This window comes from Mobula birostris, chromosome 6, assembly GCF_030028105.1.
Source record: "Mobula birostris isolate sMobBir1 chromosome 6, sMobBir1.hap1, whole genome shotgun sequence".
NCBI classification, from domain to species: Eukaryota; Metazoa; Chordata; class Chondrichthyes; order Myliobatiformes; family Myliobatidae; genus Mobula; species Mobula birostris.
The window spans coordinates 12,616,644-12,635,834 of NC_092375.1; the positions used below are offsets into that span (position 1 = coordinate 12,616,644).

At 44.8% G+C, this 19,191-nt stretch overlaps 1 protein-coding gene across 1 annotated transcript in view; it reads left to right on the plus strand.

The window, feature by feature from the left end:
* mrpl39 (mitochondrial ribosomal protein L39) overlaps window positions 1–19,191 on the plus strand; it is a 31,663-nt gene continuing 12,472 nt past the window's right edge. Inside the window, exons 1-6 of the mRNA XM_072259882.1 lie at window positions 1–230; window positions 4,156–4,362; window positions 7,257–7,396; window positions 10,750–10,849; window positions 14,281–14,348; window positions 18,422–18,534. Of these exons, the coding sequence (XP_072115983.1) occupies window positions 188–230; window positions 4,156–4,362; window positions 7,257–7,396; window positions 10,750–10,849; window positions 14,281–14,348; window positions 18,422–18,534 (671 nt within the window). The 5' untranslated portion in view covers window positions 1–187. The remainder of the gene's footprint in view (window positions 231–4,155; window positions 4,363–7,256; window positions 7,397–10,749; window positions 10,850–14,280; window positions 14,349–18,421; window positions 18,535–19,191) is intronic.

The window sequence follows — 19,191 nt, forward strand, 5'->3', positions numbered from 1 at the left end:
CGTCAGACGCAGGCGAGCTGGGCGGCGAGGCGGAGGGGGGAGACTGGAGTGACGGTGGGGGTCGCGGACTTCGTAGACTTTCCGTGCGCGGTCAGCGGCTCCATTTGGTCCTGACTGGTTCCCCGGGAAACGGGAGAGCGCGAGTCGCCGCTGCATTCTCTGCATCTCTCTACCTTGTGCCATCGCCATGGGAGTCCGCGGTGTTCGGCGGATTTGGGCTCGATGCGGTCGTGAGTATCCGACTTGCGGTTCCGGCGGCAAATATTCCTACACCCTGGTCCCTGGTGTTTCCTCTCCGTCACGGCGCGGAAACAGGTCCTTCGGCCCAGATCGTCCATGCTGTCCATCTAAACTAGCATCCACTTGCCTGCGTTTGGCTCTTGTCCCTTAACCTTTTCTATACACGTATCTGCCCAATTAATTTTTATATGTTGTTGGTGTACCTGCCTCAACCTCTTCCTCTGGCATCTCATTGCACGTACATACCACACTCCCGGTGGAAAAAGTCGCCCCTCAAATTCCTATCGGTCTTTTTCCTCTCATCTTAAACCTATGTCCTCTAGTCGTGATATCCCAACTTGGGAAAAAGAGCTAGTGTTCCCACCTTATTCTGGCATCTTCTGTCCTTTCCTTTCCAGTCCTGATGAAGGGTGTCGGCCTGAAACGTTGACTGTTTGTTCATTTCCATGGATGCGGCTTGATCTGAGTTCCTCCAGCATTTTGTGTGTGTTACTCTAGATTTCCAGTATTTGCAGAATCTCGTGTTCATGAGTGTGTTCACCCTATCTGTCATCATTATCATCAGGTGCCGTGCCCAGTTTGAGCTTTGACTGCCATGGTGCACACACTCCTGTTTCGGGTCAAGTGGATCAATTCATTGGTATTCATTTCCAGTTCTCTGGCTGCTGTCTCCAACCCTATCTGTACTCTTCACGACATCTCTACAAGGTCTCCTCCCTAACCTATCTAATCTCGTGTTATTCACACCCTTGAGTCCTGGAAACATCTTTATAAATCTTCTTTGCACTCTTTCCAGTTTAATAACAGGGTGACCAAAACTGAATGTGGTACTTCAGGTGCAGCCTCACAACTACAATGTAATTTCCCAACTTTAATAGCAACTGTCCTGACCTCTGAAGGCTAGTATGTCCAAAATCTCCACTACCCTGTCTACCTGTGATGCTGTTTTCAGTAAACTGTAAACTCCAGGGCACGATCATTCATTCTGTGTTGAATACCCTGTGATTTATCCTAAAAATAGAAATAATATTTCCTGTGTAGCATATTGACAGTAGTGGGTGCTCAATTTCTTTCTGCTCTTGTATCCCTTACTCAGTTTGTCCTTGACCCTTAGTACCTTACAGCTGTTTGAGTTACGGAAATTCACTTCTTACAGAATTCACATGCCGCCACCTCATAAAAAGTTCAAAGATGTGATCGGTAGGTGGGAAGCCTTCAAAGGAGAAATTTTGAGAGTGCGGAGTTTGTATGTTCCTGTCAGGATTAAAGGCAAAGTGAATAGGAATAAGGAACCTTGGTTCTCAAGAGATATTGCAACTCTGATAAAGAAGAAGAGGGAGTTGTATGACATGTATAGGAAATGGAGTAAATAAGGTGCTTGAGAGCATAAGAAGTGCAAGAAAATACTTAAGAAAGAAATCAGGAGGGCTAAAAGAAGACATGAGGTTGCCTTGGCAGTCAAAGTGAAGGATAATCCAAAGAGTTTTTACAGGTATATTAAGAGCAAAAGGATTGTAAGGGATAAAATTGGTCCTCTTGAAGATCAGAGTGGTCAGCTATGTGCGGAACCAAAGGAAATGGGGGAGATCTTAAGTAGGTTTTTTGCGTCTGTATTTACTAAGGAAACTGGCATGAAGTCTATGGAATTAAGGGAAACAAGTAGTGAGATCATGGAAACTGTACAGATTGAAAAGGAGGAGGTCCTTGCTGTCTTGAGGAAAATTAAAGTGGATAAATCCCCGGGACCTGACAGGGTGTTCCCTCGGACCTTGAAGGAGACTAGTGTTGAAATTGCAGGGACCCTGGCAGATATATTTAAAATGTCGCTGTCTACGGGTGAGGTGCCGGAGGATTGGAGAGTGGCTCATGTTGTTCCGTTGTTTAAAAAAAGATCGAAAAGTAATCCAGGAAATTACAGGCCGGTAAGTTTAACGTCGGTAGTAGGTAATTTAGTGGAGGGAGTACTAAGAGACAGAATCTACAAGCATTTGGATAGACAGGGACTTATTAGTGAGAGTCAACATGGCTTTGTGCGTGGTAGGTCATGTTTGACCAATCTATTGGAGTTTTTCGAGGAGGTTACCAGGAAAGTGGATGAAGGGAAGGCAGTGGATATTGTCTACATGGACTTCAGTAAGGCCTTTGACAAGGTTCCGCATGGGAAGTTAGTTAGGAAAATTCAGTCGCTGGGTATACATGGAGAGGTGGTAAATTGGATCAGACATTGGCTCAATGGAAGAAGCCAAAGAGTGGTGGTAGAGAATTGCTTCTCTGAGTGGAGGCCTGTGACTAGTGGTGTGCCACAGGGATCAGTGCTGGGTCCATTGTTATTTGTCATCTATATCAATGATCTGGATGATAATGTGGTAAATTGGATCAGCAAGTTTGCTGATGATAAAAAGATTGGAGGTGTAGTAGACAGTGAGGAAGGTTTTCAGAGCCTGCAGAGGGACTTGGACCAGCTGGAAAAATGGCAGATGGAATTTAATACAGACAAGTGTGAGGTATTGCATGTTGGAAGGACAAACCAACGTAGAACATACAGGGTTAATGGTAAGGCACTGAGGAGTGTAGTAGAACAGAGGGATCTGGGAATACAGATGCAAAATTCCCTAAAAGTGGCGTCACAGGTAGATAGGGTCGTAAAGAGAACTTTTGGTACATTGGCCTTTATTAATCAAAGTATTGAGTATACGAGCTGGAATGTTATGATGAGGTTGTATAAGGCATTGGTGAGGCCGAATCTGGAGTATTGTGTTCAGTTTTGGTCACCAAATTACAGGAAGGATATAAATAAGGTTGAAAAAGTGCTTAGAAGGTTTACAAGGATGTTGCCGGGACTTGAGAAACTCAGTTACAGAGAAAGGTTGAATAGGTTAGGACTTTATTCCGTGGAGCATAGAAGAATGAGGGGAGATTTGATAGAGGTATATAAAATTATGATGGGTATAGATAGAGTGAATGCAAGCAGGCTTTTTCCACTGAGGCAAGGGGAGAAAAAAACCAGAGGACATGGGTTAAGGGTGAGGGGGGAAATGAGCTGGCAGATGAGGTGGTAAATGTGGGTTCTTTTTTAACATTTGAGAATAAATTGGACAGATACATGGATGGGAGGTGTATGGAGGGATATGGTCTGTGTGCAGGTCAGTGGGACTAGGCAGAAAATGATTCGGCACAGCCAAGAAGGGCCAAAAGGTGTTTCTGTGCTGTAGTTTTTCTATGGTTTACTTTAATACTTTATGCAACTTTGAGATTTGTCTCCTTACGGACAGCCACAAAACAAAGAAACCCGAAAGAACCCATGAATGAAAAAAGGCCGTTTAACACCCAGTACGCAGAAAAACAAACAAATTGTGCAAACAATAAAAATAAAGCAAATAACATTCGGAACTGGCATTTAAGAAAGTGAGTGCCCAGCCACGAAGTTCATCGCTGCAGCGATTCTGGAGCCCATTGGTTTGATTGGTGATTGAAATGCAAGTGAAGAATTTTAACAGAATCAAAGTTACCAATTTGGTCAATTTCTGTATCCAGTAGTCAATTCTGTATAAAAATGACATTTTATTTGCTCAAACTTTAGAACAGTTTGGTGACAGGACCCGTGGATTCTCCTTCTGTGCAAGTAAATAGAGTGTGAATGAGGAGCGAGTGAGAGTTTTCAGAGTCCAATCGGCAACAAGATTGACAATGCAGTAGACTTTGTATGTTTTTCCTGTGACTTTGAGTTTTCCCCTCAGTCTGCTCATTTAATTGGCCTCTCTGTATCTTGCTACTAGGGTGAATGGTAGAATCTGGAGGGAGATGAAGGTAGAATAATGTGAGATTATTGTAAATGGCAACTTGGTGTTGGCTTGGTTTTGTTTCTGTGTGATGTCTCTGTGACTATAACAGTAATTATGGATCATTTCCTTCCAGGGCTTCTCTCAACATCTGCAGCCTCCCGCCTGTCAAACGCGGAGCTGCTTCAGAAACGCAGCAAGCTGTTCGATCAGGAGAAGGCCAGGCAGCAAACTCTGCTACCGCGGATCGAGAAGATCGAAGTTAAACACGTGGGGAGGCCTGAACCAGGAGCAGTGTTCATCATGAACAAGGGCCTATCAACCCCCTACAACTGTGCCATGCGTAAGTAGCTCATGAGTATATGCGTAAGGAATTTGAAAATAAATTACTGAGATTCTGTCCATCGTGGAAACTCGCCTCCTCTCCATGGTCTCTGTCTACCATTCCTGCTGCCTTGTGAAAGCCACCAGCATGGTCAAGATCTTTTCCCATCCTGGACATTCTCTCTCTGCCCTCATTTGCCAGTTCCATATAGCCCTCAATTCTCTGATATTTCAAAAAAAAAACCTCCTTTTAACATACTTCCAATGGTGAGGCTCCTGTAACCTTCTTGGGTGTGGCGTTCCAGAGATTCACCAACTTCTGTGAGAAAACATTTCTACTCGGTAGGCTTGGGGAGAGGAGAGGATTGGAATTGTAAGGTTGGCTGGAAGTCAGGTCAGCTAAAGATGTCTGTAAACAGTAAGTATGCCAGGAGGTTTGAATGGAATCACTTAGGTCCAGGGATTGAAGTCCAGGAACTCTTCCCTCCTGCTTTGCAGTGGTTCAGATAATGGAAATTCGTCTTTTTTTAATTCACAACTCACTATCAAAAAAACGGTAAGTCATGGAATAAAAACTTGCTTGTATGAATTTGTGGTGAAAATTCACAACATGCACAGAGAACTGAACTATCTTACTAAGTACAACACAAGCTGCAAGTTCACAATGGGAAGCCACTTACAGGATTTATTTTGACAAAGGACAAGGCAGTCTCTTGTATAATGATACTGTACCAAAACAAGGTATATTTCTAGGTACAGGTGTCCCCTGCTTTTCAAATGTTCACTTTACGAAACCTCGCTGTTACGAAAGACCTACATTAGTTACCTGTTTTTGCTAACAGAAGGTGTTTCCACTGTTAGGAAAAAAGGCAGCGCGCGCCCCGAGCAGCCAAGCTCCTACCCGGAACTGCATGCTTAAACACGTGCCTATGAGCAGCCGTTGGCAAGATGAGTTCTAAGGTATCAGAAGAGCCTTAAAAAAAGGCATCCGTTAGTCTTGCGAGACCATGGATCTGCGCCTGGAAAGTCTTCACTCTCCAGGGCGTAGGCCTGGGCAAGGTTGTATGGAAGACCAGCAGTTGCCCATGCTGCAAGTCTCCCCTCTCCACGACACCAATGTTGTCCAAGGGAAGGGCATTAGGATCCATACAGCTTGGCACCAGTGTCGTCGCAGAGCAATGTGTGATTAAGTGCCTTGCTCAAGGACACAACACGTTCTCTCGGCTGGGGCTCGAACTCACGACCTTCAGGTCGCTAGTCCAATGCCTTAACCACTTGGCCTAAAAGAGCTCGTAAGGGTGTTACACTTAGCGTAAAACTAGACATAATTAAGTGTTTTGATCGTGGTGAACGAAGTAAGGAAAAAGTGAGTTTGGCTTGTGGAAGTTGACGAAGATGATGTTGAAGAGGTTTTGGCATCCCATGACCAAGAACTGATAGATGACGAGCTGATGCAATTGGAAGAGGAAAGGATAACAATTGAAACCAAATGCAGTAGCGAACGGACCAAAAGTGAAGTCATCCAGGAACTGAACGTGAAGCAACTGCGTGAGATTTTCGCTGCAATGATTGCAGAAAAGTACGATTTTAATTTTGAAAGGGTACGTCGGTTTAGGGCATATTTGCAGGATGGTTTGAGTGCTTACAAAGAACTGTATGATAGAAAAATGTGCGAGGCTAAGCAGTCAAGCAAGCCTTCCACATCAGCCACAGCAGACAATGAACCTCGACCTTTGACATCAAGGCAGGCAGACATAGAAGAAGATGACCTGCCTGCTCTGATGGAAACAGATGACGATAAGACGACACCCCAGTGTCCCACCACCCCAACCCCTGGGCCGTGGACCGATACACTGCTGTGGAGAGTGCAGCGGTAGCCGGGACACACCCAGCACATCTTAAAGAAAAGAAGCCAAAATAAACAAGCTAATTAATTAGGTGCCACCCGGCACGTAGTTGTTGGCCCAGATCAGAGGCAATTGCTGATTGCATCGCCTTTGATCTGGGCAGACATTTACATTACATTATTTCTACTTTATATCGGCTGTGTATTTTTATGTGTTATTTGGTATGATTTGGCAGCTTCATAGCTTGAAGGTTACTGAAGAGAGTGTTTCTGCCGAGAGCGCTTGCGTGAGATTTTCGCTACGGAGAACAGTGCGGCAATGATTGTAGAAAAGTATTTCTACTTTATATAGGCTGTGTACTTATATTATTCCTGCTTTTACTATATGTTACTGTTATTTTAGGTTTTATATGTTATTTGGCATGACTTGGTAGGTTATTTTTTGGGTCTGCGAACACTCACATTTTTCCCATATAAATAAATGGTAATTGCTTCTTCACTTTACGACATTCCGGCTTACGAACCGTTTCATAGGAACGCTCTACCTTCGGATGGCGGGGGAAACCTGTAATTAAAATTACTACCCTTACCCTTCTACCTGCAATACAGTGAAAATTCCTTTGCCTATAGACTAAACACCTGTGGGGGCATTACTGTTGAAGGACAAACCTCCTGTAGGTATATTATCTCAACTTACAACATGGAATTCATTGGTGAAAGAAAGGGTTGATGTTACGGAAAACTGTGATATGGTTGTTTTTTTTTTAGGAATACAATTCATCTGTGATGTGGGGGTACACTGTATTGTCTTTGTTTAGTTCAGGGGTTCTCAGCCTGGGGTCTACAGATCCCTTGGTTAATGGTAGAGGTCCATGGCATAACAAATATTGGGAACCCCTGGTTTAGTTATAAGCAGCTTAGCTGACATGTGGCTCAGTATTTTATCTGATGACTCTCTAGAGAAGCTTCTCAGGACTATGTGTCCGACTTTAACTCCTTGACGGTTTTCTGAAAATGCCTCATCTTGATCTAATTGCATCATATGTTTTTTTTTACCCTGTCCACAGACATCAGCAACTGGTGTGTCAAGAGGTCTATACTTGCACTTGTTGACGGAGAGGTCTGGGACATGTACAGACCCCTGGAAAAATCCTGTGACATCCAGTTCCTCACTTTTACTGATGAGAACCCTGAAGCTGTTAACCAGGTAAAGGACGGCTTGCTGAGAGCTGAGGGCGAGAGATGTACAGAATGATGGGGTGGCAACTTCTCTCCTCAGTGTGGGAACCCAAGACAGTTACACTGGGACAACACACACAGCAGGTCAGGCGGTCAAGGTTTCAAGTTGAGACCCTTCAGCTTGTCCAGTATAGAAGACACAAAATACTGACTGTCCACTTCCCTCCATAGATGCTAAATGACATGTTTGAGTTCCATAGGCATTTGTGTGTAAGTTCTGTGGGACTTTGGGTGAAGGGGTTAGGGATTGAACTAGGAGCCTAAGAAATAGGAACAGGAAAAGAACATTCAGTTCCTTGAACCTACACTGCCATTCAGAATCAGGTGTATTGTCACTGACATTATTTGTGAAATGTGTTGCTTTGTGGCAGTAATATAGTGCAAGATGTAAAAATCACCAAGTTACAATAAAAAATAGTGCGCAAGAGGACTAGTGAGGTAGTGTTCATGGACCATTTAGAAATCTGATAACAGAGGGGGGAAAGCTGTTCCTAAAATGTTGAGCGTGTGTCTTCAAGCTCCTGTACCTCCTTGATTGTAGCAATGAGAAGAGGGCATGTCCTGGGTGATGTGGGGTGATGGATGCCGCCTTCCATAAGATCATGGCACCTAAGCACTATTAAATGATTCCTCTAATATCTGGAAATTTATTGACCTCTTTTGAAGGTAATCCATGATTTGAATCCTTGCAGCCAACTAGATTCACCGCCTTCTGTGAAAAGACATTTATTCCAAGTTCAGCCCACCTCTTGAATCTTTGATTTCCCGCACCCCCCCTGATCAATGCTGATTGATTGATCGGGTTTATTTATCACATGAAATGCTTTGTTTTGTGTCAGTGACCAACAGAGACTGAGCATGTGCTGGGGGCAGCCTGCAAGGTCACAGTGCCAAAGCATGCCCATAATGTACTAACCCTAACCCGTATCTTTTTTTTTGGACTGTGGGTGGAAACTGGAGCACCAGAGGAACCCAAGTGGTCATGGGGGAAAAAAAATACAAATTCATTACAGGCAGCAGTGAGAATTGAACCCTGATCTTACAGCTGGCGCTGTAAAGCATCACGCTAGCTACTACGCTGCTTTCCGTGCTGCATGACTATGATTCTGAGTAATGATGCTCTTACACCTGGTGCTGTAAAGTCCCATGTTACTATGTAAAGCTAACCACGATGTTACTACAGTACTGCTGCTGGGGGAAACGTCCTCTCTGTATTTTCCCCTGTTGTACTCTGTGAGAATTTTGTGTTTTTTTTCATGCCGTCGCCTCTCATTCTTCTAAACTCTGGAGGATATAGGTCCAGCCTATTTGTTCTCTCTGGGCTTGACATAGCTGCCGAACCAGGAATCGGTTCGGTGAAGCTTTGCTGCACTCCCTACACACCAGGCACATCCATTGTTAGCTCAGGAGGCCTGCATATGAAGAGGGGAAACAGGTCTCTTGGTAGCTTCCAGAACCAATGTAGAGCTGCTTTTTCTGTTAAAGCCCACGCCACTATTATGACTGATTACCAAGGTTCAAGATTGTTTAAATACACAAGTGTAAAAGAGAATGAAATAGTTGTTAATTTGGATCCGATGCAGCACAGATAAACCCAACCACAATAAGATGATGAACACAATAATAAAAAATGACATGTATAAATATATAAGATAGCTCATATACATAGATTGTACGTACATGAGGTAACACTAGGCGCAGGAGTGTCTGTACATAAGATGACTGACAGGAAATGATAAAGTCATGGAGGTTGGGGGGCAGTGTAGTGTGGAGGGACCGGTTAATGGATGGAGGTGTTTGAACAGCCTTACTGCTTGGGGAAAGTAACGTTTTCTGTCTGGTGGTCCTGTAGCCTCCTCCCTGATGGGAGTGGGACAAATAGTACATGAGCAGGGTGAATGGTATCCTTCATGATACTGCAGGCCTTCTTCTGGCACCTTTCTCTATACAGTACATGTCCTTGGGCAGGTAGGCCGGAGCTGACGATGCATTGGGCAGTTTTGACTGCCCCTTGTAGAGCCACAATTTCAAAGTGATTATGATCTGGACCTGACAAGCTACAGATTGGAGAGAATCGTATAGTCGTGGAGCACAGAACCAGGCCCTTCAGCCCAACTTGTCCATGCTGTCTCAGTCCCATGTGCCTTCAGACCGTTCCTAGCCATATACCACTACAAATGCTATTTAAACACTAATTGTACCATGAGACATAGGAGCAGAATTAGGCCATTTGGCCCATCAAATCTGTCCCACCTTTCAATCATGGCTGATCTATTATTACTGTCAATCCATTCTCCTGCCTTTTCCCTTACTAATCAAGAATCCATTGACCTCAACCCAGTGGTTTGGTCTTCACAGCCAGCTTTGGTATTGAATGCCACAGATTCACTGCTGTCTCTTCATCTCAATTCTAAAGGGACTTCCTCATATTCTGAGGCTGTGCCCTCTGGCTCTAGACTCCCCAACTATTGGAAACATCCTGTCCTTGTGCTCTTTATCCAGGCCTTTCAATATTCGATAGATTCCAATGAGATCCCCCTTCATTCTTGTAAACTCTAGTAGTTCCCCTATCAACCAATATACCTGCTTGTATCACTTTCTCTGGCAGTTCAGTGAATGTACCTCCACCCTCATTGTGGAAAATTGGTGGCAGGGTGGAGATACGTCCCTACCAAAGAAGGTGTAAGGCGCTCTTTCCTGCCACTAGCCTGCAGGTCACCCTTGGCCATGGTGTACACCTGCTTATCCCCCTGATCAGTGTCACATGAAGCCATGGGTGCAGGTGGTGGATGGTCACATGAGCAGCTGGTGCATATCACAAGTCCTAGTTATGCGACCACTGATGCCAGGCAGACAATCTCTGAAGAGTATTGATTAATGGCTGGAGTTATCAGTCTTGCAAAGATGCTACCCAGAAGAAGGCAATGGTAAGCCACTTCTGTAGAAAAATTCCTCAAGAACAGCCATGATCAAGGAAAGACCATGATCTCCCACATGATACTCGGCACATTATCTCAGCACATAACAAACATTGTGGAAAACTTGCTCCATGGAACCCCTTTAAACTTCTTCCCCTCTCAACAGAAAACTTTTCATTAGAGTGATCATTCACCTTATCTATGTGCCTCATAATTTTATAAACCTCAATAAAGTCACCCCTTGTCCTCTTATTCTCCAGCCCATCTTTACAAGAACCTATTCTTTCACTTTCTTGCAGGGGGAAAGTGAATGGTTTGAAAAGAATTCTTGCCCCACTCCCTCGGCCCTGAATTGGGAAGGGTTAATCTTTCACTCATTGTACACTGTGTTTTTATATAACAGGCTTATTGGCGGTCGTGTGCCATGATGATGGGTTACGTCCTTGAAATGGCTTTTAAAGATGAATACGCTGTTGAACTGATCCGAGCGCCGGAAATACCAGGTCTGTTTTATTTTATTTGGGTATTTATTCAGAGTAACAGCCCCTTCCAGCCCAATGAGCCCACACAGCCCAGTTACGTGTGTTTGATTGTTCATTATGTGCTGAGGCACGTGTCGTAGGTGATCATGGTCTTTCCATAAATGGCTTGCCATAGCCTTCTGGGAAGTGTCTATGGGTAACCCGAGGTAATTTGTAAAGTAGGTACATGTTCGGCACAGCTTTGTGAGCCGAAGGGCCTGTATTGTGCTGTAGGGTTTCTACGTTTCTAAGTCTGGTGACCCCAGCCATTATCAACACTCTTTAGAGATTGTCTGCCTGGCATCAGTGGTCGCATAACCAGGACTTGAGATATGTACCAGACGCTCATATGGCCATCCACCACCTCCTCCCAGGGCTTCACGTGATCCTGACTGGGGGTTAAGCAGATACTGCACATTGCCCATTGGCCACCTGCAAGCTAGTGGAGGGAAGGAGCGCCTGACACCTCCTTTGGTAGAGACATATCTCCACCCTGCCACCAAATACACTCGTGACCAGTCAACCTACTAACCCGTATGTCTTTGGAATGTGGGAGGAAACCAGAGCACTTGGAGGTTATAAGCTCCTTGCAGAGCCAGAATTGAACCTGGGTTGCTAATCGCTACACTACCATGCTGCCTTACTTAACTCTTTCACTTTCTTCTCTTGTCAGTTGAAGGAAGTGGACCCTGGCCCAGTTTCTGTGGAGTGGTGGGAGGGGATTTGTTGAGGTGAAATGTGTCCATGGGAAGAGGGAAAGGGACAGAAGTGCTGATAGGATGAAATAATCGAGGTCGAGGGTAGCTGGTGAGGAAGCAGAAGTCCCTTGGATTGAATAGCAGCTCAGCAACAGGACACTTCACAGTCTAGAGTTGGAAGATCCCTTATAGAACCTAAAAGCACTACAGTGCAGAAACAGGTCCTTCGGACCATCTAGTCCATGGCAAACTGTTATTCTGCCTAGTCCCACCCACCCACACCTGGACCATAGCCCTCCATACTATATGATATATATTTAGATTAGATTATGAGGACACTCGGTCCTTGTTTGTTGTCATTTAGAAATGCATGCATTAAAAAATGATACAATGTTCCTCCGGTATGATATCACAGAAACACAAGACAGACCAAGACTAAAACTGACAAAAAACACATAATTATAACATATAGTTACAACAGTGCAAAGCAATACCATAATTTGATAGGAGCAGACCATGGGCACGGTAAAAAAAAAATCTCAAAGTCCCGATAGCCCCAAAATCTCACGTAGACGGTAGAAGGAAGAAAACTCTCCCTGCCATGCTTCCAGCGCCGTATGCAGCATCCTGGAAGCACCCGACCGTAGCGGACTCTGAATCCATCCGAAAACTTTGAGCCTCCGACCAGCCCTCCGACACCGAGCACCATCTCTGTCGAGCGCTTCGACCCCGGCCCCGGCTGCCAAGCAGCAGGCAAAGCCGAGGACTCGGGGCCTTCCCCTCCGGAGATTTCGGATCACACAGTAACAGTGGCAGCGAAACAGGCATTTCAGAAGTTTCACCAGATGTTCCTCCGTGCTCTCACGTCCGTCTCCATCAAATCAGAATTGTGCACGGCCTCCTACTTGACAGATAACAAATATTCATCACTGGAGAGGTCGCGCGCGCTGCGTCGTGCCGCCATCTTCTCCTCCCTCATGCAATATCTGAAATCCATCTTATGGAAATGTTTGTTTGATGATGAACTTCAGTAAAAAATAAATTACAAAAAAAAATGTTGCAACTGAACCCGCATTCCCCACCACTGCTGGCAGCTCATTCCACACTCTCAGCACCCTCTGAGTGAAGAGGTTCCCCCTTATTTTCTCGTTAAATCTTTCACCTTTCACCCTTAATTTATGACCTCTTGTTCTAGCCTCTGCTAACCTCAGTGATAAAAACCTGCTTGCATTTACCTTATCTACACCCTCATAATTTTGTATCTCTCTATCAAATCTCCCCTCATTCTCCTACAGAGATCTGTTCTGATACCTTGTCTGTTTGTGAGGTGTTTGTTTTGAGCTGAGATGGTTGTGAGAGGACTACACTGAGTCTCAAAGTCCTTGGGTCCCTGCGGAGGGAAGTCAGCTATGGGAACTATGTTCTACATGACCACTGGTTGCAGTCTGGCAGATACAGCTAGTGGCCATATGAAACAAGTGATCTCAGTCTCTTCAGTCGGTCGTGTCTGTGCTGACCATTATAGCAATGTAACTTATCCCACCTGCCTGCAAGGGGTGTGTAACTCTTTGTCTGTCTGTTCATATGTCACCAGATCTTTTCAACATGATCCATATCCCTCCATTCCCTGTATATTGATTTGTCTTTCCAGATGCACCTTAAATGCTTCTATTGTATCTGTTTCCAACACTTCGTCTGGCTCCAGGTACCTAATACTCTGTGTAAAATAAAAACTTGCCAAGTAAATCTCCTTTAACCACTCCCCCTCTCACCTTGAATCAGTGTTCTCTAATATTTGACATTTCCACCTTGGAAGAGAACTCTGTCTACCATATCTCTACCTTTCATACTTCTATCTCAGCTTGTAGTGCTCCAGCGAGAACAATCCAGGTTTGTTTTGTTTGTTTATTTAGAGATACAGTGCATGATAATCCGTTGGAGCTATGCTACCCACCAACCCTAGCCTATTCACAGGGCAATTTATAAGACCAGCTAACCTACCCCGGTATGTCATTGTACTGTGAGGCGAAACCGGAGCACCCAGGAACAACCCATGCATTCCACGTGGAGAACGTACAGACTCCTTACAGATGCCACTAGAATTGAATTCCGAGCTCTGATGCCCCAACCTGTAGTAGCGCCTCGCTAACTGCTATGTTACCGTGGTACAGCAGGGGTCCTTAATGCTGACGTTGCCTTTGTGAGGTTGATAAGGAAGATCAAGAACTGATTTTATTGTCCAAGGGGACTATTCAAGAATGGTCTATGTGTCCTCACCCTAGGGATGTTTTTAAAACCTTGGGAAACTGGTACCCAGAGACTGGTTGCTACCTGGGGTTTGTGGAATTGGGTACAACCACTATGCTTAAGAGACAGTTAGACAGATACTTAAATAGACAAGGTAAAAAGGTAGGTTTTTTACGTAGAGTGGGACGTGGTGGCAGAGACAGATGCTTAACAGACTCTTAGGCACATGGATGGATGGACGAAAATGGAGGGCTATGTGCAACAGCGGGGTTAGATTGATCTCGGAGTAGCTTAAAGAGTCACACAATACCTAGGCTATACTATTCTATTTACTGTATCTTCTGCTGTAGGTTAGAAGGAAAAGGTACTTGTATGGGCACCCGGAATTAGCGTAGACGGGTAAAAAGGGTGGCAGGAGTCGGTGAGCTGTCGAGGCTGATTCTGTGCTGTACTGCTCTCCTCCTGCAGTGATCGCTGGAGCTTTCTGTTACGATGTGATACTGGACAGCCGGTTGGATGATTGGACACCCTCACAGGTGAGTGTACTACTTTCTGTTAAACTCTCTCGCTTGGACGTCCCAAGCATTCCTTGCTGATCTCACCCCATTCCTTTTGCTCTCCTCACCCCCATGATAAATGTTCAAAGCCACACCATAGTTTATACTGTAGGTTTAGACTGCAGCTGACATGCCATGATGTTGCTCATGATGAGGAGCTGGGCTGTTGTAAATCAACAGGACATTATCTCATTTAGTGTACACTGTTCTACTAAAAGATAGAACTGTGTCAGAGTGGTCCCTCCGTTTTAAAGACTCAAAATTTTATTTTATTAGAGAGAACACATGGAACAGGCCCTTCTGGCACAATCTGCCATGCCACCTATTTAATTTTAGCCTATTCACAGGACAATTTACAATGACCAATTAACCAACCAGTGCATCTTTAGAATGTGTCTTCATCATCATCATCATCATTATGTGCTGTGTTGTTTAACATGGGTGATCATGGTCCCATGACCATGATTGTTCTTGGCAAATTTTTCTACAGAAGGCATTTGCCATTGCCGCCTTCTGGGGCAGCGTGTTTACAAGATGGGTGACCCCAGCCATTATCAATATCAGAGATTGTCTATCTGGTGTCAATGGTCACATAACCGGGAGTTGTGATGTACACCAGCTGCTGATACGACCGTCCCCCACCTGCTCTCATGGTTTCACATGGCCCTGATTGAGGGGCTGAGCAGATGCTACACATGCAGGCTAGCGGAGACAAGGAACACGTTACACCTCCTTCGCTATATCCAACTCACCACCCTAAATGAGCATAAGTGTAAATACTGTATGCACTGCTGGAAGAACTCACTAACCCTCAGTGAGTTGTCCCCTTATTTAAGTGTCTGTCTAAATGCCTTGCAAGGACAGACTGTGTCTGGTTCCACTCTCCCTTCTGGCAGTACGTTGCAGATATGTTCGGTTAGAAATAAATTGTCATCGGCGAGGGACGTTTACAGATTCCTCAGGTTGTGCGTATTTCTGGATAATGTAGTCCCTAGTTGCGAAATGCCTGCTTATAGAAACAGAATTAGGAAATATTTACAAAGGAGACACTGAAGCATTAGGCCTTTTTGGAGCTGATTGGATACTTTGATCCGAGTGTATAAATCTGAGGGGTTTAGATAGGGTAAATGCAAGCAGGCTTTTTCCACTGAAGCTGGGTGAGACTGGAACCTGATGTCCTGAGTTAAGGGTGAAAGGTGAAATATTTAAGGGGAACTGGAGGAGGAACTTCTTCACTCAGAAGGAGGAGATTAGTTTTATTTGCCACGTACATCAAAACATACAGTGACATGAATCGTTTGCATCATTGTTTTTTTTGTGTGATGTGCTGGGAACAGCCCGCAAGTGTTGCCACGATTCTGACACCAGCATAGCATGCCCACAACTCACTGGCCCTAATTGTACACCTCTGGAACCTGGGAGGAGGCTCACATGGTCACAGGGAGATTGTACAACTCCTTATAGACAGCAGCGGGAATCACAACTTGATCAGTCATTGTTAGCACTGTAAAGCGATTGAGCTAATCACTGTGCCATTGGAAGTGGTGAATGCAGGTTCATTTGCAACATACAAGGGAAGCTTGGGTGAATACACGAAGGGGAGGGCTGTGGTATAGATGCCAGTCAATGGGACTAGGCAGAATAACAGTTGGGCATTGAGTAGATGGGCTGAAGAGCCTGTCTCTGTGCTGTAGTTCTCTATGACGGAGTTAACTGGCTGCTGATATGAGCAATCATTCCTGTATCATCATCTTGGGCAGTCCTTCTGGATCAAGGGTGACTTGTTTCCACTCTGGTTTTCTGGGTTCTGAGGTTAACGCTGAATCAGCAGATGTGGTGGGATTGGTGAGTGTGTTGTTAGTAAGGTGGCGCACTCTATCCACAACTTATGCGGGCTGCACCACCAACTTGAGGTCACTGAAACCTCTTGTGAATAAAGGCGGAAGAGGGGGATGAAGTAAGAAGCTGGGAAGGGATAGCTGGAAGATGTAAGTACTGGAGAAGAAGGAATCTAGTTGGAGAGGACAAAGGACTATCCGTAAACATTACCCCTCACCTGATATCATCTATCATCTGCCCCCTTGTTCTCCTCCCCTTCACCCCATCACATTATTCTACCTTGGGTCCCTTTCCTTTCCAGTCCTGATGAAGGGTTTTAGCCCAAAGTCTGTTTATTCCCCTTCACAGATGCTGCCTGACTTGCTAAGTTCCTCCAGAGTTTTGTCTGTGTTGCTCAAGATTTCCAGTATCTGCAGAATCTCTTGTGTTGAAGTTGTTATAAAGGTGGAATTATCCCAGACGCAGTTCATAGTTTTTACCACATGGTGTCACCCTTGTCTGGCTTGAGGTGCTGTCATTCCTGGCGTACACAGGTGAATATTGAATGGGGAAGCCTTGTCACCTGAACAACAGTAGCAGGAGAGGGTGGAGATTTGGCTTGCACCACACCTCCTTATTGTTAACACGATTTGTATCAAGTGAAAATCTTGGCTATATCCTGGGAGTGGACCTCTGGGGTATCCGGGATCTCTTGGTGCCAGAATGTGTGGTGACACTTGCGGACTGCATCCTTGGGTGCGTTGGTTGCTAAAGCAAACAATGCGTTTCACTTTGTGTTTCGATGTACATGTAATAAATCTGAATTTGATCTAGAGTAAAATTATTTGGTGTAGGAAAGAAATCTTTCGTTGAAAGTATTTCCACAGGTAAAAACTAAAAAGTCATGACTAGTACAAAGGCAGGCATATTTACTGTCCATGGTAGCATTGTGGTTAGCGCGATGCTATCGTACCTCGGGGTGTCGAAGTACGGAGTTCAATCCGGGCACTGTCTTTAGGGAGTTTGTACATTCTCCCTGCGACAGCATAGATTTCCTCTGTGTGCTCTGGTTTCCTCTCACAGTCCAAAGACATACGGGTTAGTAGCTTAACTGGTCGTTGTAAATTGTCCTGTGATTAGGCTAGGGTCAAATAGGTGCGTTGCTGGGCGGTACGGTCCTCTGGGCAGGGACTGTTCTGTGCTGCATCTCTCAATCAATCAATAAATAAAAAGTTTTGTCTCAAATAGTGGACGTATAGTTTTGAAACCACCCATCAGGCTCTGCCTCTTGCATTGCACGCGTGAGGGTTTAGTGGGGTAATCTTGCACACCAGTCTTTTTTTCAGTGGTTAATTTGTTTATTATTGCCACGTGGACCAAGGTACAGTGGAAAAACTTAGTTTGGTCTGCATTCCACACAGATCATCTCACCACTTCAGTTCATTGAGGTTGTACAAAGGAAAACAGAATGTAGAATTCACTACCGGGTTGTTGGGAGAGACAGATACATTCGGAGCATTTAAGAGACTTTTAGATAGGCACATGAATGATAGAAAAGTGAGTGGGAAGGGTCAGATAGATCTTAGGGTAGATTACAAGGTCGGCACAACATTGTGGGCCGAAGGGCCAGTACTGTGCTGTTCCGTGTTCTATAGCACAATAAATCCAATGTCAGGACCATAACACCAATGCTATAGCTGCAGTTCAAATACTTTAACCCTACTGGCAACGCTTAGCCCCAGTGCCAATACAGTAATCCCCTCGAGTCACCCAGGTCCGTCAGTACCTGTCAGTCCAGTGGGGACATTGTAAGTCTGTCTGTTAAAGATGAGGGGTCTTGACGCAAAATGTTGCCTGTTTATTCCTCTCCAGAGATGCTGCCTGACCTGCTGAGTTTCTCCAGTATTTTGTGCGTGTGTGTGTGTGTGTGTGTGTTACTCTGGATTTCCAGCATCTCTGGGTTTATGGAGGCTACTTACTGCTCTGATCGACAGAGGTATTCCTATTTTTCAGGGAGAAATGGTTCCCATGGAGGGATTAGAGATCAGAGAGTAGTTTGGGTAATGTCTGTGAAGCAGTGCTGTGGTCCCCAGGAATTACCCTCGGGCATGTTTTTTTTTGGAGGTAGCTCACTGCCCACCTGTCCGAGGACAGGTGGATCGGAAGTGGGGGTGGATTTACGTTAGCACATAGACAACATTCTCAGTGCCTGTGTTTCTGTCTGTGTGTTGCAGGAGAACCTACAGTCCCTGACTCAAGAGGCTCACAGACTTATCCACAAAAACCTGCCCTTTGAGTTGCTGGAGGTACCACCCAAGGTGGCCCGGGAGATCTTCGAGGACAACAAGTAAGTGAGAGGAATCAGAGTCTGGTTTACCACGACTGACGAACATTGTGAACTCTATTGTTTTGTAGCAGCAGTACAGTGCAATACAGAAAGTAATTACTGTAAGTTACCAAAAAAAAAGGAAAAAAATTAATAAAAAGAAATAAAATGAAGAATAAATAAACAAATATCTAGCACAAAAGAGGAATAGTGAGGTAGTATTCATGGTCCTTTCAGAAATCTGATGGTGGAGGAGCTGAAGGTGGGTGTGGATCTTTAGCCTTTTGTACCTCACCTCTGATGGTAGTAATGAGAAAGGATGGTGAGGGTCCTTAGTGAAGGATGCTGTCTTCTGGAGGCATTTACTTTTGAAGATGTGCTTGTTGATGGGGAAGGTTGTGTCTGTGATGGAGCAGGCTGAGTTTACACCATTTTGCACCGTTTTCCTAACCCGTGCATTGGAGCTTCTCATCAGGCAGTGACCTTCTCTACTGTCGAAGATTTAGGATGTCTTTGCTGACATCCCAGATCTCCTCAAACTCCTAACGAAGTAGAACCGCTGATGTGCCTTCTTCGTGCACTTTTTCATATGCACCTCAGGATCAGGTTCAAAAAACTAGACAATGATAGAGATCTAGAAAATTACAAGGCTGGCAGGAAGAAGCTGAAGAATGAAAT